Source organism: Furipterus horrens, unplaced genomic scaffold (assembly GCF_987537825.1).
Source record: "Furipterus horrens unplaced genomic scaffold, mFurHor1.1.pri manual_scaffold_5, whole genome shotgun sequence".
NCBI lineage: Eukaryota > Metazoa > Chordata > Mammalia > Chiroptera > Furipteridae > Furipterus > Furipterus horrens.
The window spans coordinates 46,807,711-46,835,468 of NW_028327175.1; the positions used below are offsets into that span (position 1 = coordinate 46,807,711).

At 38.1% G+C, this 27,758-nt stretch overlaps 2 protein-coding genes across 2 annotated transcripts in view; one reads left to right on the plus strand and one right to left on the minus strand.

Annotated features, from left to right (window-relative positions):
• The window catches only part of GFM2 (GTP dependent ribosome recycling factor mitochondrial GFM2), a 52,237-nt gene extending 31,406 nt beyond the window's left edge, over nucleotides 1–20,831 (minus strand). The window contains exons 1-6 of the mRNA XM_090279318.1: nucleotides 20,768–20,831; nucleotides 14,801–14,858; nucleotides 14,259–14,356; nucleotides 4,927–5,052; nucleotides 4,155–4,243; nucleotides 3,263–3,351 (exon numbers count right to left, since the gene is read on the minus strand). Coding sequence (XP_090135444.1) covers nucleotides 3,263–3,351; nucleotides 4,155–4,243; nucleotides 4,927–5,052; nucleotides 14,259–14,356; nucleotides 14,801–14,858; nucleotides 20,768–20,831 — 524 coding nt within the window. The remainder of the gene's footprint in view (nucleotides 1–3,262; nucleotides 3,352–4,154; nucleotides 4,244–4,926; nucleotides 5,053–14,258; nucleotides 14,357–14,800; nucleotides 14,859–20,767) is intronic.
• Nucleotides 20,659–27,758, plus strand: NSA2 (NSA2 ribosome biogenesis factor). Its single transcript, XM_090276387.1, has 6 exons — nucleotides 20,659–20,832; nucleotides 22,070–22,257; nucleotides 22,343–22,493; nucleotides 24,852–25,031; nucleotides 26,682–26,874; nucleotides 27,475–27,758. The coding sequence occupies exons 1-6, from the start codon at nucleotides 20,830–20,832 to the stop codon at nucleotides 27,540–27,542; spliced, it is 783 nt and encodes a 260-aa protein (XP_090132513.1). The 5' UTR covers nucleotides 20,659–20,829; the 3' UTR covers nucleotides 27,543–27,758.

A 27,758-nucleotide genomic window follows, 5' to 3' on the forward strand; every position in this document is an offset into this window, starting at 1 on the left:
AGTTAACAACGTTAAGATTTTAAAAATAGGTTCAAGAATGCTCTCTAAAATTATATCCCTTTTCATAGTCCCTAATATTCACAAATTCACAGGAATATAGGACATCTTGAATAAAATTTTAATGTCAATTTCAGATAACAGTAATTGAGTATATACCAGAATCCTGCCATACAGGAGGTATTATCATTGCTAGCTTCACCTTAACTAAAGATTGAGGTTAAGGTTAGCAGAATTGATCAAGATCACAGATAATAAATTGCAGTTAGGATTCAAATGCAAGATTTGTGATTACAAGCCAAGGATTCTTTGAATAACTGCACTTGCTATTACACACAGCTACCAGCTTTCTTCCAAGAGCCAGTCTAATTTTTCTATACTTTTATCTTGGTATTCTTAACATTATCTGCTAACACTGGGGTTGGCTACCTATGGCACAGATGTCCTCTTTGGCACACAGGCTGACTTATTCTGGTCCCAATGTCTTTGAGAATCAGCTTAGTATCTAGTCACTTCTCTCACCATCATAGGTACGTTAAGTCAGTAAAAGTAGTATTTTCATTTACCTCAAGGAACTCCAAACAGAAAAGGGTCAGAATTTGAGTCTCAAACACTTTGAAGATTGTGCTTTTATGAATCAAAACAAAAGTCCTTTAAACAAACAGCCTTAGAATTACTGTCAAGTTATATAAGCACAAGCTTACTGTGAGGTTTTAGGGAAGAAATAGTTTATGTTTGTTTCTGCCACCACAGACCAGGATCTCTCCCTATCACATTTTTTCTTTTTTTTCTTTATGTATTGTAGTCTTTATTATTATTTTTTTAAATGTGTCTTATTGATTACAGTGTTACATTTGTTCCAATTTCCCTTCCCTCTGCTCCCCTCCACCTGGTGGCCCCCCCCTCCCTTTGTCCCCCCCTTTTAGTCCATGTCCATTGGTTGTACATAGTTCTTCTCAACCTCTCTCTGTCTATTCCATTCCCTCCTACGATGTTTCTTAATTCCTATACCATCTCCCTCCCTCTCCCCCTTCCTTGCTGACCTCCCCCACATATGCTCCCCATACCTATACTTTTTCCACTCTCATTGCCTATTTAGTTTGCCTTTGTTTCAATTCCCTAGCTTCTGTTGTTGTTTCTTGTGATGCAGTTTTCATTTTAATGTTCATAGTTTTGATCCTCCTTTTTCTAAACCAGTCCTTTTAACATCTCATATAACAGTGGTTTGGATCTAATGAACTCTTTCAGTTTTACTTTGTCCTGGAAACACTTTCCCTGCCCTTCTATTCTGAATGACAACTTCGCTGGATAAAGTATTCGTGGTTGTAGGTTTTGGATTTTCATTACTTTGAATATTTCTTGCCAGTCCCTTCTTGCCTGCAGGGTCTCCCTTGAGAAGTCAGCTGATAGTCTAATTGGGACCCCTTTGTACATGATTCTTTTCTTCTCTCTTGCTGCTTTTAATATTCTCTCTTTATCTTTAACTTTTGACATTTTGATTATAATGTGTCTTGGAGTGGTTCTCCCTGGGTCCAGTTGTTTTGGAACTCTCTGTGCTTCCTGGACCTGTAAGTCTATTTCCTTCCCCAAGTTTGGGAAGTTCTGCTTTATTATATTTTCACTTAATTTTTCAATTTCTAGGTCTTCTTCTTCGCCCTCTGGCAATCCGATAATCCGTATATTCGATCTCTTACAGCTGTCCCAGAGGTTTCTGATCCTCTCAGCATTTTCCTTGCTTCCCGTTTCCTCTCTCTGCACTGGTTGACTGTTTGTTCCTTCTCTATGTTCTGATTTGTTGATTTGAACTCTGGATTTTATTTCCTCACCATCTGTCTCGTATGAGGTTTTGTTCCTTTCAGTATGAGTGTTTTTCAATTCTTTCTCATCTTTTTCCAGATCTTTTGTTAATTCTGTAAGCCACCTGATAACAATGGCCCTGAACTGAGCCTCTGACAGGTTTCTTATTTGTTCATCTGTCAGGTTCTTCATCTGTTGCCTGGTGAGCTGCGCCACCGGGATTTCTATAGTTGTCTGCCTCATTTTGGCAGATGCGTTTTGTTTTCTTGGTCTGGCTATAGGGGGCGGTGCCTGTGTACTCGTCACAACCCAGCGACCGGCGGCGATCCGCAACCTTTCTCGCCACGCTGTGGCGCTTTGTCGTCACTGCCCAGCGACCAGTGGCTATCCACAACCTATTTCGCAGCGCTGTGGCGCTTTGTGTGGGGGCAGGGGTCCAAGATGGATTCCTGCAGTTATTCCGCTAGGAGACTGGGATCTGTCCTCCCGCCCCCCTGGGCCTCACTGTTCGAGGTGATGTGGTGGCTGCTTTCCCCAGCGTTGGGGTCGCAAGCTGCCGGGGTTAGACTGCAGCCGGGATTGTTCTCCCTGCCGCTGTCCCTGGTGCTACCGCAAAAGCTCCGCCCCCTTTCGCTCTTCTTACCTGCCCAAAGGGCGCCGCTGGTTTATAACTTTGTACGTTGGGCTTCCGTGTAGTTTTATTTTCTGGAATTTCTAGTTATCTTTTGTTTTGAAGTAGTTGTATTCCTCTCTAGTTGTAGAGGGAGACCGAGCGTGTCCGTCTAAGCCTCCATCTTGGCCTGAAGTCCCTATCACATTTTCCTACAATCCTTTGTATTCTTGATTCTCTCTTCCGTATTTTCTCCAAATGCTTCACATATTATTGATATTCTGAATTCTGAACCATGTTCTCAGAATAATGAATCATCTTGGACTACCATTCTGTAAGTCTCTGAGCAGTAACTTTTGCTCTATATGCAAGTCTTAAAACATTTATCTACATTCTCCTCTCCCAGTTCCCTTCTATGGAGAGAATATTACTCAGTAGCTAAAGAAAATCAGGGGGCAAGGAAGACATGGTTCTCTGAGGCAACTACAGGAAACAATTCTCTAACCTCAATGCTCATAGGAGGCACCATAACCTTTAGCAATATGTACAGGGACTATACCATATAGCTCTAAATAGAACCAATGGAAACCAGCAAGACATAGCACTGCCACCATCCTAGAAAACAGAATATAGTCTCTCTATATTAGAATCGGGATGGTTCGCCATCTATCAGCTCTCCATTAATCTCACATTATTACTTAACCTATGAATTAGATGCTTTTTTTAAAAAGGGAGACTAAATATAAAGATTTCATACTCTATAGGGAAAAGCTATGTCTAAATTTAAGTTATAGTTAATTAAAAGTCAAATTGTATTCTTACTTTGATAAACCAAAGAAACACACTTTAAATAAATACCTTGCTCCAGTTTTGTCCATCTTGTTTAAAAAGCATATTCGAGGTATCTTGTGTTTATCAGCTTGCCTCCATACTGTGAGAGTTTGTGCCTAAATCAAAGAGCACACATTGGGAAAAAAATAACTGTTACTACACATGGAATAAAGAGATCTAACGTTCTACTATAACATGGAATTGGGCCTTATTCTAGCAAAGAATTAGTGCCACACTGTATTTACAATTCCAGAGTCATTCTTTTGCTATCAGATTAACACAGCTAAGAATGTAACGAAGTGTGATGAACAGTATGCTTCATGCTCAGTAATACTTTGGGTGAAATAGGTTGCCACACAAAGAGAAATCACACCTAGGAAGTAATGAGAGTCATGGAAAGAGGACTTAACTAAGAATCAGAAGATTTACTTTTTGTTTGGCTTCACTTACCTGTGTACTGTAACACAACACTGAACTTACATGTTCTGATCTGTGAAATACAGACTTTTATCTTAATTCAGACAGCTGTGATTTTAAAAGAATAGAGGCATACTATAAAAATGCTTCTGTGATAAAAACCATGTATTTTTACTATAACTGTTTGAATGTTCATGTAAACTGAAAAAGATTTAAGGGGAAAAAATAAGCCAATACCTGTATTTATAAACTGCAATTCTGATATGCTTTTCTCTTTGACACCTTTTAATTCTACTTTTTGTACATATTAGATATAAATGGTTTGAATCTATTATATCTGTGCCTAGTGGAGTCTAACAGCCTAATTTCCTTTAATCTTAATTTGATCTATTATCAGCTTACCAAATAAAGGGTTATAGTAAACTAAATCTGATACAGTCTACTTTTTAAAAAAAGAATCATGCTGTTCTATTTTTATTTTACTTTGGCAATTTTTTTTTACCTCTACACCGGCAGAGGCATCAAATACAGCCACGGCACCATCTAACACTCTTAGGCAGCGCTCAACCTCCAAAGTAAAGTCCACATGACCTAAGAAAAAGATGAAAAATATAACACTTAAAATCTTAAAACAAAATTTAAAAGTATGACTCTGCAATTCCACTTTTGGGATATATCTAAAAGAATTGAAAGGAGGATATCAAAAAGATATGTGCACACCTATGTTCATAGCAGCATTATACGCAATAGCCAAGAGGTGGCAGCAACCCTAATGTCTACTGACGGATTAATGGTATATATACAAAATGTGTTAAATATGTACAATGGAATACTATGTAGCCTTAAAAAGGAAAGAAATATTGTCACCTACTACAGCATGAATGAACCCCGAAGGACTTTATCCTAAGTGACATAAGCCAGTCACAAAACAAAAATTTTGTATGATTCTACTTATGTAAGGTATCTAAAGTAGTCAATTCCATAGACATAGAATGTAGAACGGAGTGGTAGGAGGAGTGGTAGGAGGAGACATAAAAGAATAGTTTTTTAATGGATACAGTTTCAGTTCTGCAAGATGAAAAAGTTCTGGAGCTCTACATCACAACGATGTCAATACACTTAACACTGCTGAACTGTACACTTAAAAATGGTTAATATGGTAAGTTTTACAATATATGTTTTCTACCACAATAAAAAATAAAAAAAAAAAACACATACACAAACAAAAACCTCAAATGAGGCAGCATCTCTACATTACTGGAACATCGCCATACCTGGTGTATCAATGAGATTGACTCTATACCCCTTCCAATCAAACGTCACAGCAGCTGACTGAATAGTGATGCCTCTTTCTCGCTCTTGAGCCATGAAATCTGTCACTGTGTCTCCGTCATCAACATCTAATCAGGAAAAAAATGACATACTTAGGTTTAATTGCAAATGTATTTTTCTTGGTATTTGATATCTATCTGACAATTTCATTGGCTTTAAACACATTGTTTGTAAAATATTTGGTTTAATATCTAGAGTCCTTAACCCTTCTCTAAATAAATCCTTGTTATAGAAAAAGATTTTTCAGCAAGATTAGTACTTTTCCCATAAAAAAATTTATTCTATAACTATGATTAAAAATCTGTTTAAATATTTTAATTTTACTGAACCATATACTTCTTTCATTTTTTCCTATTTAACTTACATTATCCCTTCTTTATCTGATGTTTCTTTCACCTGGTATCTTGATCAAAGGCAGAGCAGTGCAAAGAAAGAGCACATAGCTAGATTTAAATCCCAACTTTATTGCTTGCTACTCTGTGAACTCGAGCAAGTTGCTTAACCTAGTTGGTAAAGGCAGGCTAATAAAGCCAAATTTGCAGGGTTGTGATAAGAATGAGAGAAGACTATATATATATAAAGTATCCAGCTCAGTAAATGTTAAGTAAGTGGTAGCTCTATGGAAAAATGTAGAGAAAAAACTCCTCAATTTATCCTTTACAAACTATTCTCATTACTAAATTTTTTTTAAAGGGGGGGTAGGTTTCCTTGTACAAATGCAGATAAAGTGTTGGTAGAACTTCTACAGCATAAAGTCATGGATAAAGTTCATCCTGATGACCAAAAAGGTCACTGAAATTAATCTGCAATAAAAGTTCTTTTTAAAATTAATTTATTTCAATTAGTTTACATTCAATATTTTTTCTGTATTGGCTTCCAGTGTACAACATACTGGTTAGACAATCATGTACTTTACAAAGTGTTCCCCCTGATAGTTCCAGTACCATCTGACACAATATATAGTTATTAAGATAATTATTGACTGTATTCCCTGTGCCATACTTTATATGCCCATGACTATTTTATAACAACCAACTTGTACTTCTTAATCCCTTCACTTTTCTCACCCAGTCCTCAAACCTCCTTCCCCTAAAAGTCTGAACTTATGCATTTTAGTCTGATTAAATTTGTACAGTAAAAGAAATGAAAAAGAGGTCTTCCAGCCAAGATGGTAGAGTAGGTAAATGCTGTGCTTGCCTCCTTCCATGACATCAAAATTACAACTAAATTATAGAACAACCATTATTGAGAACCACCTAAAGACTAGCTGAACAGAAGTCCTAAAGCTGAAGATATAAAGAAGAAGCTATATTGAGGCTGGTGAGTTGAGGCGGGGAGACACAGAACAGGAAGATCCCACACCCACAGTGGCAGGGGTAGCATCCACACCAGGCTCCCTAGCCCAGGGCTCCAGTGCCAATGATAGCAGTTCCCCTAACATATGGCTGTGAAGCCAGCAGAGACTGAGTCTAAGTAAGATGAGGGACTGCTGGAGAGCTGGGCATCCTCTTGAGGCACCCACTCCAGGACTTGCTTGCTCACAAACTCACTTGCTCTGGACTCCAACACAGGGGCAGCCGCTTGAAAAGCACCAGGGACACACTGGGAGGAACTAAACTGACTAGCTTTAGGGCAAGGGCTGAAAGGGCTGGAGATGGAAGAGCTGGCACTGCTGTTCCTTTGTTGAGTCCACCCCCAATCAACAGATAGCACAAGCAGGAACCAAATCTGCTCTCCATTGTACCTCTTGCTCTGCCCTGCTGATGCCCTGAGATTCCACCTCACCCAGCCTGTGCACCCAACCAAACCTCTTCCAGCAGCTTTTTGAAACAAGTGGCCTGCCTTGGTTCAAGCTGCAGACTTTCCTAAAATCTCTCAAAGGCCTAAAATCCTGAAAAGCAGCAGCTGGCCATGGTGGGCTCTGAATCTCTGGCTAAGCAGCTCTAAGCCCAGCACAAATGGTGACTGGTCTGAGCTTGCATTGTGACTTCCATCAGGTGACCCCCAAGCCTGGCATAAACAGTGGCCAGTCTTGCTTTAGAACACAGCTTAGGCTAAGTGGGCACAAGCCCAGCACAAGTGGCAGCCGGCCTTAGCTCACATCGTGGTGCCCACCAAAGGATCCCAAGCCCAGACTTGTGGCGGACAGCCCAGGGTCACAGCATAGCCTCTCCAAAATGCCTCTCAGCCCAGCACAAATGGCAACCAACCACAAAATTACTTTGTAGCTTCCACCCGATGACCCAAGCCAGGCACAAGCTGCAGCTGACCTTGCCCGGCATCAGAGCCCCTCCCAAGAGCTTCAAGAACCAACACATCTGATGGCCAGCTTCAAACCACACCAGAGGATCCCCAACCAGCTCCACAAAAGACACACAAGAACGGTGAACTTGGCTGGCACCAGAGCCCCACTAAAGTGACTCCCACTCCATGGGGTCAATAACTGCACAACAGTTCATCTGCTGTGTTCATGGCCAGCCCTCACAGCCAGCCAGCCTGAGGGTCAATTCCACCCACTGACGTGCTAACAGCAATCAAGATTCAACTACAACAGGAGAGCACACACAACCTACACAAGGGACACCCTTTAACCACCTGGCTCAGGTGACCAGGGAGATTGCACCACTGGGGCACATAGGACACCTACTACATAAGGCCACTCTGCCAAGACTGGGAGACATAGCAGATCTCCTTAATACATAAAAACAAACACATGAAGTCAGCCAAAATGAAGAGACAAAGAAACATGTCCCAAATGAAAGAACAGAACAAAACTCCAGGAAAAAACAAACAAAAAATACTAAATGAAATGTAGACAAACAATCTATCAGATGCAGAGTTCAAAATACTGGTTATAAGGATGCTTAATGAACTTAGGGGAAGAATAGATGAACTCAGGGAGAACTTCAACAAAGATGTAAAAAACATAAAAAAAGAAAAAGACCAATCAGAAATGAAGAATATGATAACTGAAATAACAAATATGTTAGAGGGAATCAACAGCAGATTAGAAGAAGACAAGGTAGCAAAAAATGACTGGAACAGCAAAAAGAAAAAGGGTTAATAAATAAGGGTAGCTTAGGGACCTGTGGGGCAACATCAAGTGTACCAACATTTGCATCATAGGAGTACCAGAAGAAGAGAGAGAGCAAGGGATTAAGAACCTGTTTGAAGAAATAATGACAGAAAACTTCCCTAACATGGTGAAAGAAATAGACATAAGTCCAGGAAGGACAGAGAGTACAAAATGAGATAAACCCAAAGAGGCCTACACTGAGACACACCATAATTAAAATGCCAAAAGTTAAAGACAAAGAGAGAATCTTAAAAGCACTAAGAGAAAAGCAGTTAGTTACCTACAAGGGAGCTCCCATAAGCCTGTCAGCTGATTTCTCAACAGAAACTTTGCAGGCCAGAAGGGATTGGCATGAAATACTCAAAGTGATGAAAGACAAGGAACTATAAGCAAGACTGCACAGCAAGGCTATCATTTAGATTGAAGAAGAGATAAAGAGCTCCCCTGACAAAATAAAATCTAAAGGAGTTCATCACCACTAAACCAGTATTCAGAAAATGTTAAGAGAACTTCTAAAAGAAGAAAGGAAAAACATAAAAAATATGAATAAGGGGAGTGACGTCAGCAACATGGATGTCAGCAACATGGCAGCAACATGGCAGCGTGAAAGAGGACTTCTAAGTCTCTCCCCTTGAAGTTACAAGTTGGACAGCTATAATTCAACAAAGGATTCCCTTTTCAATACACAGACACGTCTGAGAGATCCACGCATTGACACCTCTGAAGGTGGGCTCATTGGTTACCAGAGCGAACATGGGAGACGGGACGGGGAAAAAGAACAGAGACTGAAATTGCACACACAGGCTGGTGCTCGCTGCAGTCCCAGTGAATGCTATAGCAGCGAAGGGTGGGGATGCAGCCCCAAGTAAGCAGACCAGACCAGAGGGGCAGAGGCGATAATCAGGCCTGGGAGGCTGGCAAACACTGAGGCTGAGCTCAGGGCTAGAAGCAGGGAAGCTGTGCAAAAGGTGACAACATTCCACAAACCGCCATCACAAGGATCCTTAGACAAAGGAACTCACCACTCCCAACCTCCTGGGGCCTGCCCAGCTATAAAATCCTCACTCAACAGTTCATAAAAGGCCAGAAAAAAACTTTCCAACATAAGTGGTCTGTACTCATTGCTGCTAAAACCACTGGAGAGAACAGAGCTGCAGATTCACAAACCTGCCTCCCCAAGTCCTCCCCTCTCCCACCCATTGTGGTGGCACAGCTGGCAGCCTTCAGCTGCAGGAAGGCTGCATGCGGAACACACAGGTCAGGAGACCCTCCACCTGCCACTTCCCAACATGGGATGGTGCCCTGATATGAAAGCAACTAAGTTGTAAAGGGAATCCCCACATGCTCAGGGAATATGGGGCGTTTTCCATTGCTCAGGCAACACTACCCCACAGAGACCCAAAAGGCCCAGAAGTACCAGTAAGAGAAAATAAAAATTGTGCTTCAGCACCACCTACTGGAAAACAAAAGAAAGACCTCTATTATAAACCTGAACAGTGAAGAGTCAAATACTTTTTAAAAAAAGCAAGAAAGATTTTATTCCCACAAATGCCCAGACAGAGAAATAATCCATTACGCCCAATAAATAACCAAAGTAACAAGAGAGTTCAGAAATAAAATGAAAAGTCTCCAGAGAATAAACTTAAAGACATGGAAGTCTGATTTAAATGAGAGAGAATGCAAGATTGCAGTTCTGAGAAAACTCAACGACACTAGAACTCAGAAAAATAATTCAACAAACTCAGAAATAAAATCAATGAACAAAGGGAGTACTTCACTAAAGAGACTGAAATTATAAAAAAGCAAACAGATGAAGAATGAACTAGCAAGCTTAGGAAATAGAGTAGACCACACAGAAGGAATTAGTGACATAGAAGACTGAAATCTAGAAATGACCCAGCTATAAGAAGAGAATCAAGAGTTTAAAAAAAGAGAGAAAATAAAAGAAAACTCTTTAAGAACCATCTGACTCCATTAGAAAGAGGGGTACAAAAATAATGGGTATATCAGAAGAAGAGTCAGAGAAGGAAACAACTTATTCAAACAAATAATCGATAAGAACTTTCCAAATCAATGGAAAGAACTGGATCCTTGAATCCAAGAAGCTAACAGAACACCTAATCATCTCAACCCAAAAAGTACATTATATTAAAACTGTCAAAAGTTAATGACAAAGAAAAAAAAAATCTTAAGGCAGTCAGAGAAAAGAAGACAGTAACCTATAGGTTAAAGGAAATCCCAATAGATAATCATCAGATTTTTCAGCAGAAACCCTACAAGCTATGAGACTGGAATCAAATATTCAAATTATTGAGAGAGAAATCACCAGCCAATAATAACATATCCAACAAGGTTATCCTTTAGATATGAAGAAGAAAAACAGACTTTTCTAGACATACATATAAGTTAAGGGAATTTACCACAAGACCTGAATTATAGGAAATACTGAAGGTTGTTCTACCTGAAACAAAAAGACAAAAGGATACAAAACTATGAGTAACATGACTAACAGACAGACAGAGCAGGAAACTGCAACCCTTGTTCAGCACAGAATATTAAAAACTTAAATACAACAATGGTTAACGAAGGTAAACACATTTAAAAAGAGAAGACAATAGCTACTGTAATATGGCAATGAACTCAAAGCATAAGACAACAAAGACATAAAAGGGGAAGGGATAAAGGTCTGAACTTGTACAGTTGAATGGAGATAAAATGCAATTAGAAGAAAAGAAACTGCCCTGGCTGGTAAGGCTCAGTTGGTTGGAGCATCATGTCATAACCAAAAGGTTGTGGGTTCGATTTCCAGTCAGGGCACCTACAATCCCCGGCCAGTCAGAGAAAGACAAATACCATATGATTTCACTCATATGTGGAATCTAATGAACAAACTGAACAAACAAGGAAAACAGAGACAGACTCATAGATGGAGAGCAGGCTGACAGCTAAGGTGGGGGGAAGGATTAGTGGGTAGAAGGATTGAGTAAAAAGGAAAAAGGACTCACAGACATGGACAACAGTGTGGTGATTGGAGGGGGAGGGAGTATAAGGGGACTAAATGGTAATGGAAAAAAAATACAATTAAAAAATAGTCACAAAGATGTAAAATAAGCAAAGGGAATATAGTCAATAATGATGTAATAACTATCAGAGTGATCACTTCCTAAGTCATATAAATGTCTAACCACTATGTTGTACACCTGACACTAATATAATATTGTATGTCAACTATAATTGAAAAACATTTTTTTAAATGAAAAAAAGCTGATTTTTACCATTGAAAATTAAAAAACGCAAGTCATCACGGACTTATAATACTACTACTACTTATATCAGCATTCAACCTCTAAAATACAGCTAGCTTCCCCATATCATGTTTTGGTGTGTGCACATGTGTACATAAATATATATACACATATGCACCAACAGAAAGGGAAATAAAAAGAAAATATATCTGTTAGCAACTCTAAATATCTATGTTAAAGAAATGTATTAGGCCCTGGCTGCTGTGACTCAGTGGATTGAGCATCGGCCTGTGAACCAAGTGTCACTGGTTTGATTCCCAGTCAGGGCACATGCCTGGGTTGCACACCAAGCCCCCAGCTGGGGGCGTGTGAGAGGCAACCACACAGTGACGTTTCCCTCTCGTTCTCCCTCCCTCCCCCTTGCTCTGAAAATAAATAAATAAAACCTAAAATAAATAAATAAATAAAAGCTAACAGTAGAAAATATTTTTTAAAAAAAGAACTACAGCCGAGAAGCCTGTAGATCATAATGGCATGACAAGCCTGACGGCCTTCACTTAAAAAAAAGAAAGAAATATATTAGTATTGCTAGTTATTCACAACATAACTAACCAAGAAAACAAATATTATTAAGGAGACAAAGACCAAAAACTAACCAAAAGTTCTAAACTAGTAATCTTTTAAATCACTTACATGATAATATCAAGATTTTTTCCCAACAATAAAAACTTATTTCCTATTCTCTCTTTATGATTACTAATATGACTAAGAAAATCAATGCTGGAACAAGTTCTGCCACAATTGGATGGTTTCTAGGCCTCTGTCTGAACCTCAAAATCTATCTTACATACACATACAGTGTATTTATTATTCAGCCTTAAAAAAAGAAGTAAATTCTGACACATGGATGAACCCTGAGAACATTAAGTGTTAAATAAGTCAGTCACTTGTATGGAGCAGTCACATTTATAGAAAGAGAAAAGAGAATGGTGGTTTCCAGGCGCTGGGCAGAGGGAGAAATGGGAAGTCGCTAAATGCGGTGAGAGTCTGGGTTTTATAAGATGTTTTGGGGACTGGTTGCAAACTGTGTTAATACACTTAACAGTGCTGATAATAGTGTTAAGATGGTAAATTTTATATTATGTGTTTTTTACCACAATTAAAAAACAGATAACTTGAAAGTTGCCTGGGCCCTCCTCATTCCAGACTCTTGCTTCAGGAATATAAATTGGGGCTGTGAGGGAAGGATCCTCATCAGATTCGTGACACAATAGAGGAAGCCTGACAATGTTACATGTTTTGCTGCCTGTTATATTCCAATTGACATAGCAGTAATTCTATAAGAATGTCTTGTGCTTTACATTTAGAAACATATCATCATGAATATTATAATCCTGGGAGAACAAGAACACCCAGGACTAGAATCTCCATTTGAAATGAACTCTTTTGAGAACAAACTCCAAGGGTCCAGAGAAATGCTTCTCAATACAGAGCATTTCAAAGCCACTATGGAGCTTTGGTAAAAGATATTTCCACTTCTGGTATGATAGACCTGATGACCTCCATTTTAAATTTCAACCCAAATTGTTTTACCAGAGATAAAGAAAGTCACTTCATAATGATAAAAGGGTTGATTTCATTAAAGAACCATAATAATCATAAATGTGTATGAGTCACATACAGAGTTTCAAAATAGACGACACCACCCAAGCATCATACCCCAGACTCACTGAACATCCAAGCCATACCACAGGTGTGTTGGTTCTTAATTTCCAAAGTGGAGCAAGGACATGGTTATTTAAAAACAAAACAACAACAAAAAAGGCTACATGGGGTTTCAAAAGTGAGTGCCTGGTCAAGAGCAACAGTTCTTGACATGTTATAATTTAAAAAATAAATTCAAAACTTAGATAAATCATACTACTACTGTGGGCAAAAATTAACAAAATCCTTTCTTTCTCTGCATGAGAATTTGACCTCTGGTTAACTCGCTGGTTCTCATCTTCTAAAAATCAGAAAATAGAAGCACACCAACTATGTAGCTAAGCAACATATCTTTTTTTTATTTTTAATACATTTCTTTTTAAAAATATTTTTTAATGTTTATTAAGGTTACAGAAAGAGGAAGAGAGGGAAAGTGGAAGAGAGAGGGAGGGAGGTAGAGGGGGAGAAAGAGAGAGAGAGGGAGGAGGGTTGAGTGGGGAGAGAGAAAGAGAGAGAAAGATTGATGGTTGTCTCCCATACGTGCCCCAATCAGGACGAACCCACAACCTTGGTATGTGCCCTGACCAGGAATCAAACTCCCAATCTTCTGATGTACAGGGTGATGCTCCAACCAACTGGGCCACACTGGTCAGGTAGGCAACACTTCTTATGGAAGAAATTTGACTGGGAAGCTACATCTGAACTGGGAAGAACTATAAATAAATTTATAAATACCTGGTAGAGATACATAGCTTTAGGTTTCCCTGAGTGGGGTATGCCATGTCCCTTGTGGGAAACCCTGAAGACAGTCCATGGAGCTGTAGATATTCATTTCTAGGGGTCATGAGTCTTCTAACCAGGGTGGCTCCTGAGAATCTTGTTACCTTGCAACTGAGCTATCGCTTTTGGCTAGTCAAAGAAGATAGTTCCTAGATAGGCATGTGGGCTGCTAGAACTCCTATAGAAAGAAACTCCTATTGCTGGTCCACTGGTAAGTTATGGTTTCTGTTCTATAGCATAAGTAGGCCAGTGCCCACTGTGGCATAAGACAGTCTCACGAGTCTGAATGTTTAGTTAAAACTAGAAAGACCCTTCAGTGGGTGTTGCAACTACCTTATCTTTATGTTGTGGTTTAGACATCAGTGCCTCCATGCCACACTCAAAATCTCTAGGTTGATTTCTTACCCAAAGTATTTTCCCAAGATGTTTTTGCTAATGGGGGGCAGGGAAAGGAGGAATCCATTCTAACCTCCCAGTGATCTTGTGTATCCAGAATAGTACAATATTCTTTCTGTGGTGGTAGTTTTGCCTGCGTCAATATGAGCCATAATTCCAATATTACGGATTCTGTTTAAAATGGGGGAAAAAAAGACACGTATTATTAAGTGGACATGACTAAAATTGTAAAACCTAAGTATCTATGCTGTGCAAATTTTGAAGCTGGTTAGTATTTCAATAATTTATATAGTAGTGTAAAAACTAGAAAAATGGAAAACATATCACTACCACAGAACTCCAACAAAATAAGTAACAAAAGAGTTAACTATAATCTTGTGAAATATATTTATTTCTATGAACAGTGTGCTGTTGATACATTAAAATTTTTATCATTCAATTATGAAAACAAAATAGCTTTTAAGATACATACCAACATGTATTTATAAGGCAGAGCAAAAAGTTACAGAAATTAGAGCATTCACTAACAATGCTGAATCAAGCCCATGAGAGAAATCTGTAGCTTTTCATGGCAGCCAATGGAGAAGACAATATCAAGGAAAAGATAATACTTACTTAGCTATAGGAGGATTGATAATGGAACGAAGAGATTTAATATCATTTCCTATTAAACCTAATGGAAAGAGGGTTAAAAATAAACTGTTTAGGAAATTTTCCTTTAATTTCCAGATAAAGAAACAAATATAATTTTAAGCAAATACTGTAATTCTAATTAAAAAAGAAGGCCCATTTACCTAAAATTTATTTTCCTGCAATCTCTAAAAAAGGGCTATGGATGATAATAAAGTAAGGTAAAGTTTTTAAGTATCAATTTCTAGATCACAACCTTAGAAAAATATATTTACCCCAATCTCTGCAACCTTCTACAATTCCATAATAGAACTGCAGAATTAGAATTAATGTTCATAAAAATAATCTTAAGACAGTACATCTTGAATCAAAGAAAAATATAAAACACACAGTCCTAGAAACCTACATTGTCAAGGCTTGAAGAGATAAGAGTGATCCCCGTATCAGCTGATAATGAATTTTTGCACAGTTTGGAACCTGCCTTCCTTCAGCAATCCCACAGACACAATACCTTTAAAGTCGGGCTGAAAGATACTAGTGAACAAAAACTACAATAATATACTTCTAAAAGGCCAAGTAGTATTTCTGGAATTAAAAAAAGCCCTTATTGTCTTACTCCATGCTTGACATATATTTTATTAAAAATGCTAAAGCAACAATGCAGTTAATTTATAAATGTAATCTATACCTTCCTGCTATTTAAACCAGTTCTCCCTAATTTCTATAATAAATCAAGAGTTCTATTATATTTTGGAAACCTCATGGAGGTTTGAAGATGAAAAGGTAATCTGTACTGCTACAGATAAATTTTCGTGAGCAAAATATAGAAGCCTAGATACATACCAAAAATGCAGGCCAGGCCACTAAATTCACATTCCCTTACAAGTCACAAAGACAATCGGTATTTTTACTTCAGTTTTCTCACATGGCAAAGATAGTAATAACAGAAGAATGAAACTAGTTTCATCAAGTCTCCCACAGGCTTGCTTACTTCAAACACAGCAAGAACATTCAGAATTAGCAGTTCCTCTAGCTTCCTGCTTTTAATGGCCATAATATCTAACCTAAACTATCCCAGATAAATATTTAACCAAACTACTCTCACGAGCCTTCAAAATAAATCATTCTGGTAAACCTCTATTGGCAGAAAATACTTTTGTATGAAAACCAGAAATGGACTAGAAAATCAATTTATAGCAAGAGCACTCTACAAGTAGACTCACCTGCTAAATTTCTGAGCCAGCTACTAAAGCTGACTCAACCCTTCCCTTCACTCAGCTCCTTAGGATGGCGAGTAGATGAGGAGCATAAGTCAATTGGTATTCCCTCCTGGTGTCTTTCAGAATACACCCAATTTCTAATAATCTCAAGAAAATAGCCAAGAAGTAAAAGAAGCCACTATTTCCAAAATGGCTGGAGCCCCCTAATAAGGGAGATGCTTACAAATGAGAGAGATTGGGGTGGGGGACAGAAAGAAGGAAGAGGAGGAAAGGGAGAGAGGAGGAGGGGAAAGCGGGAGGAAGGGAAAAGGGGAGAGGAGGGGAGAGGCAGAGAGAAGCAAGCAAGCAAGCAGTTTAAATCAAATGAGGAAAATCTAGCAGTATTACCTGGCAGGGAACTGTAGTTTCTTACAAGAGGTACATGTGGCTTTATTCTTTTTAAACTTGCTTTTATTCTAGAGCAATACATATTCTAGTAAGGAGAAAAAGAAACAACATTAATCCTATGTTAGTATGACTTACTATAGTAATTTTACCATTATAACTATGCTTTGTCAGGGGACAAAATACTGTGTCCTTAAAGCAGTCCCAATTTATTAACTCCAATTCTTTTTAAAAGTGACAACCCAAATTATACCACAGGAAAGAAAAAGAATAAAATTAATACTGGTTTTCTATTTTGAGCTGACCTTAGATGCTGGTTCTCCTAGCCCTGCAGCATTAGCATCACAGGGAACTTGCTAGAAAGACAAGCTCTCAGGACCCACTCCAAACAGGAGGATCAGAAACTCGGGGAATGGAGTAGAGCAAGTGTTTTGACAAACTCTCCAGGTGACTCTGATAGCTACAGTTTGGGAACCAAGATTCTGAAGTTCCCAGAGACTCTCAAAGGTTAAAAGTCTCACCCTGGCTACTCCTTGGTTCTCCTCTACAGCTAGTGGGGGTGATGAACTCTAAAACCATCAGCTATTTCCAGGATTTTTAATAGTGGCTACACATTAGAAAAACCTCAAAGGTTTTTAAAAAATATTTGGGGTGAGGAGAGAAAAAACTGGCATTTTAAAAAGCTGGCTATGTATCTTCTAATGTTCCCACATAGAAGATGAATATTCTTCACCCCAATTTATCCCTAGATCACTAGATACACATTTAATGGCTGACAATATATTTGGAATTGTTACAGTTAGTGTATGTAATGATTTGGGATTGCCACAATTGCCTTTTATAGTATCTTGGAATGCATGCCTGTACCTTCTATATTATTTCTACTTTAGTTACCAAGTTTCTAGCAATAAAACACTAATATCCTAAGAAAATACGTTAAGAGTAAAGAAGATACTCAAAGCTATTAAAATTTCCACCAAGGTAAGACAGGGTGTATAGTCTGAAAGCAGCAGCAATGAGAACACTGAAGAAAAACTAACTCCTTGGGCCACTAATGACCTCAAAATTGAATACAGAAATAGTTATTCTTCAAAATGCTGCACAGGTGATTTTAAAGTGGCAAAATGAATTTAGAAACTAATGATAAGGCATGCTTCTTCTTGGTTACAGGTTCTCCCTTACCTGTCAAGAACTGCTGAAGATAAAGACTAATATATATATACACTATATGTTTAACTGAAGTTATTGAAGTGCATTTAATTTTACAAAAAAAATCCAACTTACATTAACATTCAAGCTGGATATTTTCTTATGATTCACTGCAAATATCCTCAAGTTAGACAACATCTTGGCCCTCTGTTATTCTCTGGAAAAGAAAAATACAAAATTATAAAACTAAGCTTACATATTAAATGTCAGTAACACATGTAAGGCATATGTAATATATATAGTAAAAATGTATTACTTTTAAAAAGTAGAAACAATATTTTTAGCTATCAAAAGCAATGCATTGTTCAGAAAATAGAAATTCTGACTAAACATGAGGAATATGATTCCAAGCTTAAAATGTCCCGTTTTTTCAACATGCTTTAATTCTTCAAGAAAGATATGAAGCTATTAAAGAAAGAGATTTTTTGAAATTATAAAATTACATCATACGAACCAAAATTTTTATGTGAGTGTACAGAATTAAGTATAGAAAGGTAAGCAAACATCTACATGTGGGTAATTTCTCATTGGTAATATAAATTTTTAGTTTATCTGTATATCCTGATTTTTCTACCATAAATATGTAAAAGTAAAACCATATAGAAAATTTACAAAAGCGGTGCTCTCCCTCTTGAGAGCACGCCCATGACTTTCCTGTCCCCCGCTTCTTCCCACAAGGCACATTATCTGTGCCCTTCTCTCTCCTAAGCTCCAAGGGTCCTTCTGTTGCCTCTAAAACTTGTTTCCTGAGCCTACGCAGTCCAGCTGGCTCACTTCTACTTCCTTTGTAACTTTCTAAATAAAATTTCTTTATAATTTGATATAAAATACACACACACATACACAAAAGCAAGTCCTCTTCTTCTATGATCATAGAAACTAAGCAACTTTAGTTTTAAAACATTTACTAAATATTCACTCTGTTTCAAGTACACTATCAAAGCTATGTGAAATGCATGGAAGCATCTGACTGGATGGGGAGAAAAGTAAACAGATATGGTTACACCACTGTGCCCAATATTATATAAGAAGCCATGTCAAAACTCATGATTATTCCTTTCAAGTTTGCTTCTTTTCTGTGTCTTAAGACACAAACATTCACTATACATATTCAGGAAGTCACCAAATCCTTTTGATTTTATTTTCTAAATATATCTTGAATCCACTCCCTCTTCTTCTTTTCTAAATGCCTAAGTTCAGGATGTTTGCAAAATCATGCATGTTAGATCTGTTCTAAAAGAGAACAATGGATTCTCACATAACAGAACAATAAAAGTTCACTAATGTGGTTTGATTCCACACTGCAACTAACCTTTAAGAAACTACCACTGTCATAGCCTGGTACAGCATCTAAGATGTTCTACAATTTTCTGAAAAGATTATTAAAATAAACCTTCCTTTTCCAACCTCATATCCATGTATATATGAGGCTGAATTTTCTTACACTTCAACCAAAAATTTAAAAAGATATATAGTAACATATTCAATACAGAAGCAGGTATGAGATCCCAGCTGTTTTCTACTAAGCCAGACATTAAAGAGACTTACTGTACAAAACTGTAATGCAATGTAAAACATTCCTCAAACTATTTTAGAAAAGAGGCAGTTTTCATAAAACTATATTACTTACATTAACAAAATGGATTATTTTTTAATGAATGACTAAAATATTTTAAAGTTTTAAGTTCTAGTACCTGAATATCAATTATAACCTACACAACCAAACCTCTCTGAAGATCTGAATCTTTTTTAAGAGCGTGAAGGGTTCCTGTGGACCAACAATTCTGAAACACTTACTCCAACACCATGTTTCCCAAAGAGAACGCCCATGATTATTTTAGGTTATAGACCAAAAAAAAAAAAAAAATAGTTGACAATAAATATTAGAAAAAAATAGCCAACAAAACCTGTGATTTTATTGATAGTGTTGTTTCGGATCAAGTTAATTTAAATAAAAGTGTGAATTAATTTCTGGAAAATAGTAAGTAAATAACAGCACAGATGACAATCAGCTATGACCAGTCTTACAAGGTAGTACATACTCGAATCCCTAACGTAGGAACTACTGCTTTAATCCATTCTTTACATATATCCTTCAAATAAACATGTCACTTCCCTACTTAAGATTTTTAACATGACAAATCTGTCCCCAACTACCTTCACAGCTTTGTACTCTCCTATTCCCTACTCTATACGGGGGGAGCTCTAGCCAAAATTCCCCAGAAACACTATGTTCTGACACCATTACACCTTTCCAGGTTGCCACTGCCTGAAAGCATCCTAGAATCCCCTGATCCCCAGCTTGGAAGCCTTTCCTAAATTCCTAGAAAGTTTTAATACACCTCTCTAGTGTGTTTTCATAACACTTGGATTTACAGTTACTCATGACAAACATCATACTTACAAGTAACTTCCACTACTGTGAGCTCCGCAAAAGGAGGGATCTCTTACCAGCAGTGCCTACCTAGCACAATGCCTCAAACTTTTTTGCCCGATAGTCATTTATGACTCTCCAGTGATTTTCTTCTTCCCTATATGTCAACGAACTTCAAGGAAAATGGTTTCCTACCGGTCCTGTCAACTGAGTTTCTATAACGCTGAGACTTCCTTAGGCCTTGGAGAATACTTACGTGCTCACTAGAAGTTGTTTAACAAACCCGATGGTATAAGAAGGGCTGTTACATCCTTGAAGGTCAGCGGTGCCCAAGGCAGGGCAGGGTCTTAAGCACGCGGGACTCGCACCGCGCGGTCCGGTACCCACCTGGCACTCAATCGCATCCCAGAGGCCGGCTTTTTCCCTACTGGCCGTGGAGAGCGATAGGTCTAGGACGCGCCAAAGTCTGCAGAGGTTTCAAGTTGCAGCGTCCGCCTTCCTCAGGGAACGTCCTGTTACCTCCAAAATCGAACCTATAACCTCTCACTTCTAACCTCTCTAGGCAGACTCACGCCACACGGCAAGGCACAACTTCCGGCGGTACAGCACTCAAATACCTCCTGCCAGCAACTTCCGCCCTGCACGCTAGGAGCGGAGAACGGATATTCGGAACGGATACATAGCGCTTTTGCTGGAGTCGGTTGTTTTAGAAGTGACCCTTTCCTGTCGCGAGTTGCTTGGAGTTGGTTCGTGGGTCTCTGAGACCTGGAAGTTGAAAGCGTTTTCGCGCGCGGGGGACTGCGCCCGGCCGCCCGGCGGCCGTAATCATGGTAAGGAGGTTGCCTCCGGCCTTCGTTAAGTAGGGCGTCTGTGTTGTTGTGGCCTAGGGTCCCCAAGAGCTGGGGCTGAGGCGTGGTAGGCGGAAGTGGGGGGGGTACTGCTCAAGGGAATGAGGGTAGACTTCGAAAGATTGGCTCCTTGGAATGAAAAAGAACTCACATTGGGGACACAGAATGGGGTATTTGCCAGAGCGCAAGCTTTAGGACGAGACAGATTTCACTCAGTTAAATTCCTGGTTTCGCCACGTGTTGCGTGGCTTGCGTGGCCACTGGTGCCAGGGCCTACGGTAACCGCTCTCGTAGGCAGTAATCCTGCTGCCACGTCATTTTTTTGCTGAGGTACCTTGTGGATTGTTATTTAGTATTGTTCTCCGTGATGGAGTTGGCTTTGTATCATTTTATTTTTGCAGTCTTAAAATACAAATGGACTGGGGCTGCACGTTTAAAGTAAAACAAAATTGACATATTAAATTAAAAAGGCACTTTAAAAGCAAAAGGGATCTCATACTGATGATGAAATGCAAAATAGTACAGCCACTTTGGAAAACAGCTGGCATATGTCTAAATAAATGAACACATACGTACACGTTTATTTGCCGAAAACCGGGGGTGAGGGGGTGTCCACAAATATCCATCGTGGGTCCATGGATATACAAATGGTGGTATATCCATACTGTGGAATACTACGTGACAGTAAAAAAAAAATGGAATGAAGTGCCAGTACATGCACCAACATGGGGAATCTCAGAAGCTTTATGCTAAGTGAAAGAAGCTAAATGCAAAAGGCTACATACTGTAGATGCCATTTACATTTCATTCTGGGGAAGGCAAAACTAGAGCAAAAGAAATTAGATTGGAGGTGGCAAAAAAGGATTGACCTCAAAGTGACACAAGGCAACTTCCTGGGGGCATGGAAATACTCTCTTATCTTGGTTTTGGTGGTTAGAGTTGTATAGTGTCAAAACCTTCACTGTATGAGGTCCTGGATCAGATCATTCCTTTTGTGGTTCAGTGAATTTTGGATAGTTCCCTTTAAGTAACTTTGAGATTCTTAGATGCAGATCCTGATGCCTCACATCATCCAGGATCAAAATTTATTTAACATACATCATGTAAATAGGCTTAATACTGCAGGAGTTATTTAAAGGGGAGAACACTTGGGTGATATAGGGTACTCTACCCTTCACATGTTGCTTAAAAGAAATTAACGTTTCTTGCACCTTTATAGCCACAAAACGAGTATATTGAGTTACACCGGAAGCGCTATGGATATCGTTTGGATTACCATGAGAAAAAGAGAAAGAAGGAAGGCCGAGAGGCTCACGAACGTTCAAAGAAGGCAAAAAAGATGATTGGTCTGAAGGCTAAGCTCTACCATAAACAGCGCCATGCTGAGAAAATACAAATGAAAAAGACGTAAGTGATCATTTATTTCTTGTAGCAAGTTAAGATCTTTTTAGTGACAGTTATTAAAAATGATTATCTTTATCCTTCTTGTTAGTATCAAGATGCATGAAAAGAGAAACACCAAACAAAAGAATGATGAAAAGACTCCAGAAGGAGCAGTACCTGCGTACCTACTGGACAGAGAGGGACAGTCCCGAGCTAAAGTACTTTCCAATATGATTAAACAGAAACGAAAAGAGAAAGCGGTAAGCAATAAACAGTGTTTATTTCTTTTTGTTGTTCAGGAGAATTACTTATATTCAAATTTGATGTTCTTAGTTTATTTCTCTAATTTAATTGAAAACATAAAGTCCAGCTATGGTAGTCACACTAAGATGTTGAAGTTCTAGTAAAATTGCTTTTCCATCACCCAGTACATTTTAAACAGGTTTTTTTTTTTTTTTTTAACTTATTAGAAAGCCACTTTAGATTTTTTAAAAATACAATTAAAAAGTGAGTAAACAATGAACCTCAAATTTAATATTTTAACAGCTTCCTGTACAACTGCTTTTTGTTTGTGCTGCCCTGTAGTGTGTCAAAATTGGTCAGAAAGTTGGATAGTGGAAACATCCTGGAGTGACTGAACTGAAAAATTCAGTTTTTAAAAAAATATTTCTGGATTGCACCAAAACAAAAAAGGACATAGATACTGTTTTTTTAAGCAACTGTGGATAGACTGCTACAGAAATTCAGGTAGCAGCAAAATATGTGTTAATTATAAAGAACTTACAGTCTCCAAATTCAAATTTTAAAATGTTACTGCTTGTTTTTGGTGTGTAGTTACCAAAATTAGAATGGTAGAACTTGAGCAGCAAAAGAAACTTGAAGAGATTATCTAGTTAACCCCTCCTCGGTTTAGATGAAGAGACTGGAGTCCAGGAGGCTGAATCGTTATGCATGGTCATGTATCTATGAAATAAATAGTAGAGTAACCTCTAGAATCTAAGTGTTAGTAGTAAATCCAGAATTCTTTCTACTGGCTACATTGCTTCAGTTTTTTCGTTCAGTCTGCGTTCTAGGGAAGTAGAAAATACTTGGTGATGGTTTTGTCTTACTAGTGATCTCAAAATCCACTTGAGGTAGAAATACAGATATGAGGTGGAGACAGTCTTAGACAGTCTTCTAGTTTTAGTTTTAACTACTTAGTACTGAGCATATTTACTGTCTCGAGAAGTTACTGCCTTATTACAGGTGTAGGATTTTTTCATCCATAACAAGGTGTTGAGGTTTTTAGCTTAAGCAAACCATTTCATTTTGATATGTAAATTAGTTCCAGTTATTTGGGGGTTTGTGAGGAGACTGAGCAGACCTCTAGAAAACAACTGACGCCAAAATCTTAAGAAAAAAAGCGAATACTTTGTATAACTAAAATATATTTAACTTTTTATTGTCTTTTTTTTGTTTTTGGTTTTTTAAAATATATTTTATTGATTATGCTATTACAGTTGTCCCAGTTTTTCCCTTCTTACCCCACTCCACCCAGTACGTTTGGCAAAAGCTCTCCATACTATTGTTTTTTTTTAAATTTCCTCTTGCTGTTCTGGTTGAATGCTTATTTCTTCCTTATGTTCCAACTTGTTGATTTGAATCCTGGCTTCATCCCCTCCATTGTTGGTTCCCTGCTGATTTTTCTTTATTTCACTTAGTGTAACCGTCATTTCTTCCCGGTGTTTTTATGTTGTTGCCATACTGAGTGAATTCTTTGAGCATCCTGATCATCACTGTTTTGAACTCTCAATCTGATAGGTTGGCTATCTCCATTTCATCTAGTTCTTTTTCTGGGGTTTTGCTCTTCCATTTGGGCATTTCTTTGACTTCTTAATTTGGCAGCCTTCCTGTGTTTGTTTCTGTGTATTAGGTAGAGCTGCTTTGACTTCCTATCTTAGCATGGCCTATTGTAGAAAAGTCACCTATAAATTATCATGGGGGGTGGGGGGAGCTTTAGGTAATTGGCAGGATAGGACCACCCACTTCACCACTTTGTGGGGAGGGCTGAGAGAGGGAACAATGCTGCTGCCTGGCTTCTGGACGTTTGCCTGGCACTCACCCTGTTTCTAGTCACTTCACTTCATTATGTGACTGGTGCCCTTCCAGCTGCTGCCTGGTGCAGAATTCCAGAGGGGCTGGGTCTGTGTATGTTTAAGTTTGTGCAGGCCCTGTAAGCAATTTACTCTGCCACCCCAACCCCCACTGGTTTTTACAGCTGGAAATCATGAGGATTTATCTTCCTGGCACTGGAACCCTGGGCTGAGGGGTCTGGCCTGGGGCTGGGACCACTCGCTCCCAAGGTAGCCCTCCTGATTTTTATCCGCTGCCCATTCTGCTGCCACTGCCTTTCTATGCCACACCACGGCTCTGACCCTCTTACCCATCTGTATGCACGTGGCTTCTTTAAATCCATACAGCTCGATTTTCTGACAGTTCTGGGCATTGTTTTGAGGTCTAGTTGTAATTCTTCCTGTGGTTGTGCTGGAGGTGAAGCATGTTTACCTTTGCTCCCATCTTGACCGTAAGTCCTCATTGTCTTTTACTAACAATATAAATTTTAACTGGTCTATTTTTAGGGAAAATGGGAAGTCCCTCTACCCAAAGTTCGTGCCCAGGGAGAAACAGAGGTATTAAAAGTTATTCGAACTGGAAAGAGAAAGAAAAAAGCATGGAAGAGAATGGTTACTAAAGTCTGCTTTGTTGGAGATGGCTTTACTAGAAAACCACCTAAATATGAAAGATTCATTAGGCCAATGGTAAGTCCCTTGCAAGAGCGCAGTGGTTCAAATACTAGTTCCTTTGTTAAACTGCATAAGTACGTGCAATTTCCTGAAATTCCTAAATTAATACAAAAAACAAGTTGAAAGCTGTTTTAAGGCCAGTTTTGGTATTTTGAGTTAATGAGAGGTATTGCCTAGGATTTTTACCTGCTGTCAAAAATCTTGTCTAAAGCTTCAATAAGAACTTGAGATGAAAAAGAATTTTCATGTAAAAATAAATAAAGATCCATTTACTATCTCCCCCCAAAAATTTTAATTATATTGTCACTGAATCTTGACTTTTAAAAACGACATATTAGAATCTCTATTTTCCAAATGAAGTCATTTTACTCATTCAGTAAGTGTTCTACTATATGCCTGACACTTATCTGAGAATAATTAAAAAACCTGAACAGGACTTTCTTCGAGTCAGTGTTGGTTTAGGAAGGAAAGTAGTAATGCTTTTGAAAACATTCAGTATGCCATCATTGCAAAAAGAGAATTTAATATAAAAGTGAGACTTTCTTTTTATACCAGTAATGGTTAAAAGCATTTGCCCCACCCCCAAATATAATTGAAGATAATTTTTGAAAATCCTTTAAACAGACTGAATTATTCTCCCAACGGGATATCCAGCGTACTTAGAGAAACAAAGAATCAGAGAGGAAAGTTGGCACTGTTACTCAAGCTCTCGACCTAAATAATTGGATTATAAAATGTCAAACAGCCTTTTTCTGTAAATCAAGTTCTAGTGGAACACAGCCATGCCTGTTCATTTACATATTGTCCATGGCAATTCTTTTTCTGCACTGTTTTTCAAGGGACCATATGGCCTGCAAAGCCTAAAAATGTTGAGTGTCTGTGGTCATTTAAGAAAACAGCCACCTATATCACTAGACTACACCATGGACTCCCCTTGTTTTGATTTCATATTCACAGTCATTTACAGTTTAGTAACCTTATCAGTTCTACAGGGAGAAGATATACCAGTCAGGCTGTTCTGGGCTTTCAGTAGCTTGGCATATATATGTATCTCACTGTGAATTAATCAGATGGCATTCGGAATGGTATAATTTTCATACCAGCCTGACATAAGAAAATTATACCATTCTGAATGCCATCTGATAGTATCATTTGCTCCCTACCTCTGTATAGGTAATTATCATATTTAAGAGACTGCAGTGTTGCGGCTTTTTAACGTGCTACACTCCGAAGACTGAATCTAGGTGACTGGGTGACTGTGGTGTCTTCTAACAGAGACTCCTCTGGAATCTTCCAGTCCTTGACCAGTGTTACCAACAGTGTAAAGAAAGCTGACCACCAGCCTGCTTTTTTATCATGGAAGTTAGATGAGGTTTATAGACTTGGAATCATAATGTTTATAAAGTCTGATTCTAGCCACATACTATATAACCTGGGAACAAGTCTTAACCTGCTAATCCTAGTTTTGTTATTACTATTATTTTTTAATAAGGGAAATTGTGTTTTTCCTATAACTCAAATTTTTAGTATTTTTATGTGATGCCTTAAGATTTCACATTCAATCCATTTTTGTTGTTGTTGAGACTAAATGAAAAAAAGCAAAAAAGAATCATTACTCAATAGTTAACAATTTGGGCTCTAACATTCTTGTGTTTAACTTACTAGGGCTTACGTTTCAAGAAGGCCCACGTAACACATCCTGAACTGAAAGCCACCTTTTGCCTGCCAATACTTGGTGTAAAGAAGAATCCTTCATCCCCACTCTATACAACTTTGGGTGTTATTACCAAAGGTACTGTCATCGAGGTGAATGTAAGCGAGTTGGGCCTTGTGACCCAAGGAGGCAAGGTTATTTGGGGTAAGTAAATTTTTTAGTGTGGGGATGTTGCTTTTCTAATCCTGAAAGTAGACATTTTCAAGTTGACATAAAGTACACAGCAAGTTTTAATGCACAAGAGCTAGATAAGCTAAAATTGGATGTAAATCAGATTTAAACCTTAAAAAGAATACTTTTTTTAGAAAGTTTTGAATATAATTGTTATTAACTTACCTTATTAGTTTTAGTTATGCAGTATACTACATTGCTAGATTTTGATGCTGTTTATTTAAAACGGCATTAGTTACAAGGGAAGCAAAGGCAAAGGTTTAACTAAAAAATACTGGAAGAAGATACAATAAATTAACCATGAGTGGGGGAGGATAGCATATATCAAACAGCCACATTATTTCAGCAATAATTAAAAACTGAAGTGTATCATGTAGCAATTATAAATATTTTTTCCTCATTTTATTTTTCTGCTTTTAGTGCCCAGATATTTCCAAACTTGAATATTCTTTGAAAGAAAAGAAAGTTTTATAACTCTTAAAAGCAGTAAATTAGAAATATTGGGGGCAAAAGTTATATTCTCTACAATTTTTATTAGCTGACATCCTCTTTTTCTCCATCTTGTTTCCTTAGGAAAATACGCCCAGGTTACCAATAATCCTGAAAATGATGGATGTATAAATGCAGTCTTACTGGTTTGATAGCAGTTTCATACAAGTAACTTGAGTATGACGTTTCTTCATAGTACAATATTACAAGGGCTTACATGTCCGCAGCCATCAAGAAAATTATTTACTTTATTGTAAAGAACATTAAAATGGCCCAGTTTTACAAATTGGTATTTATTTTGGGGGTTGTCATTTAGATGTTCATGAAATTGAATGATTAAAAAAAGCAGTTTAAGCAATATCCTACTA

Bases quoted from the DNA above. Each gene is read 5' to 3' on its own strand.
- NSA2 (XM_090276387.1), top strand. The intron at 25,032-26,681 runs GTAAGTCCCTTG...TTAACTTACTAG, and splicing joins AAAGATTCATTAGGCCAATG to GGCTTACGTTTCAAGAAGGC. The intron at 26,875-27,474 runs GTAAGTAAATTT...TTGTTTCCTTAG, and splicing joins AGGAGGCAAGGTTATTTGGG to GAAAATACGCCCAGGTTACC.